Source organism: Olea europaea, unplaced genomic scaffold (genome assembly GCF_002742605.1).
Source record: "Olea europaea var. sylvestris unplaced genomic scaffold, O_europaea_v1 scaffold452, whole genome shotgun sequence".
Classification (NCBI taxonomy): Eukaryota; Viridiplantae; Streptophyta; class Magnoliopsida; order Lamiales; family Oleaceae; genus Olea; species Olea europaea.
In genome coordinates, this window is record NW_019262826.1 from 49,084 (window position 1) to 50,931 (window position 1,848).

The 1,848-nt window shown below is 43.6% G+C and overlaps 1 protein-coding gene across 1 annotated transcript; it reads right to left on the reverse strand.

Annotated features, from left to right (window-relative positions):
* Window positions 1-242: 242 nt before the first annotated feature.
* LOC111388074 (transcription factor TCP7-like) lies at window positions 243-1,697 on the reverse strand. The gene has a single exon (XM_023012736.1). The coding sequence runs from the start codon at window positions 1,498-1,500 to the stop codon at window positions 682-684; it is 819 nt and encodes a 272-aa protein (XP_022868504.1). The 5' UTR covers window positions 1,501-1,697; the 3' UTR covers window positions 243-681.
* Between the last annotated feature and the right edge of the window lie 151 nt (window positions 1,698-1,848).

Consider the following 1,848-nt stretch of genomic DNA (forward strand, 5'->3'; position numbering starts at 1 on the left):
AAATATACCGATAAATACCTGGAAACTTGAGATATTGTGGGAAAAAGTTATTCCAAGTGCTGCATCTGATAAAACTAATATCCAAGTTGATCCTTCATTTAAGCACATTTCATAATTAGAAGGATTTCTACATAGTTCAATCACATTGAAGTACTGAGAATGGTTTCAACTCTTTCTTTGAAAGAGAACTTGCTTCTCGAATCATACCATAATGAGAATGAAACAAGAGAAACATATAGCAATAGGAAAAAACAGCCTGAAGAAATTTCCATTTATTGTTGTAATAATCTTACATGAATTGGGGTACTCAATCAACCAAGCAAAAACTACAATGGCACTCTGAATTCTGAACACAAATACTGGAGATCGATTTTATCAATACCAGCATCATTTACCATGAAACCACAATGCAATTCACAATAACAAACACATTAGTTCTACCAAAGCTAGATCTAGATAATTACGGGGTTGGACTTATCTATCTTTTATCTTCTAAAAACACAACAAGCAACTAACCAACGAAAAAGACTAATGATGACTTAACAAACAATTCATATGCAATATTAACAAAGACATTCATTCAGCAGACCAAACATCATCATGATCAACAACATGATCAACAACAAACGACGAATTGGATTCTCTTACAGCACTCTGATAGGCATTCATCCCGACTAACAATCAATTTGCATCACCTTCCCTTCGTTGTTCGGAGGATTGAGGTGGATGACCGGATAGAGATGCCAGCAAATTGAGGTGATGTCCCTGTACTTGAGCTATGGGCAAGTAATTACCAACCCTTGCAGCTGATGCTTCCCCCATTCCCAATGGCTGTTGCTGCTGAAGAAACCTCAAGGAAGCCGAAGGTTGCTGCTGCTGCTGCTGGGGATTATTCGATGCAGCGGCTGCAACCACCATTTCACCAGGAGGTGCAGCAAAGCTCCAGACTTGCCCAAAATCTGGCCTGGCAGGCAAAGCCCAAAACCCTCCCGCAGCTACCGTGGGTCCCACGGAAGCTGTAACGTCATCTTTAGCGATGTGGTGCTGGTGCTGGTCTTCATCGTCAGGACGGAGACGCTTGCCGAGAATGAAAGGCGATGGTGAGAGCAAAGACTGAGAATGAGAATGAGGTTTGTGGTCTAGGGCAGCAGAGACAGAAGAAGAATTTCGGTTGGAGGCAGAGACGGTGGAGAAACTGGCTGGAGTAGTACCTGTACCAGTGGCGGCTATAATCGACGGCTCCGCCTGGCGTAGAAGCCACTCAATCGTCTGTCCATCAGACTTGTGTCCGAGCTCACGAGTCAGCTGGAAAACTCTGGCGGCGCAGATTATAGGCATGCGGATGCGGCGGCCTCTACCGTCGACCTTGCTATGGCGGTCCTTTGCCGGTGGTTTCTTCACCACCAACGCGCCGTTATTGTTCCCGTCGACTCCGGCCTTCTGGGAAGGGTCGATAATTGCTCCTTCATCACCGTTGCCGTCAGCTGCAGACGTTGACATAGTAGAATTAATCAAGATGCTTCACTGATTAATTGATCAATAGTAACAGTACAGAATTCTCGTGGACAGTGAATTGAAAAAAATCGAGGTGTTTGTGTTATAATTGAAATGAAATTAGTGTGTTTTGATTTGGGAGTGAGTATGAGTAGGGAGAGGAGGAGAAGGGGGAACGGAGAGACTAATGATTGAGCGGCAGGAGCTGGTGGAGACAGGAAGAGGGCACATGGTTGGTGGGGGTCCACTTATAAACCCTATCTCACGCACCTCTTACCCTATTTTACTTACCACGCGCCACTTCTCAAAAAAAAAAAATAATAATAAAAAAAATAAATAAATAAATAAAAACCA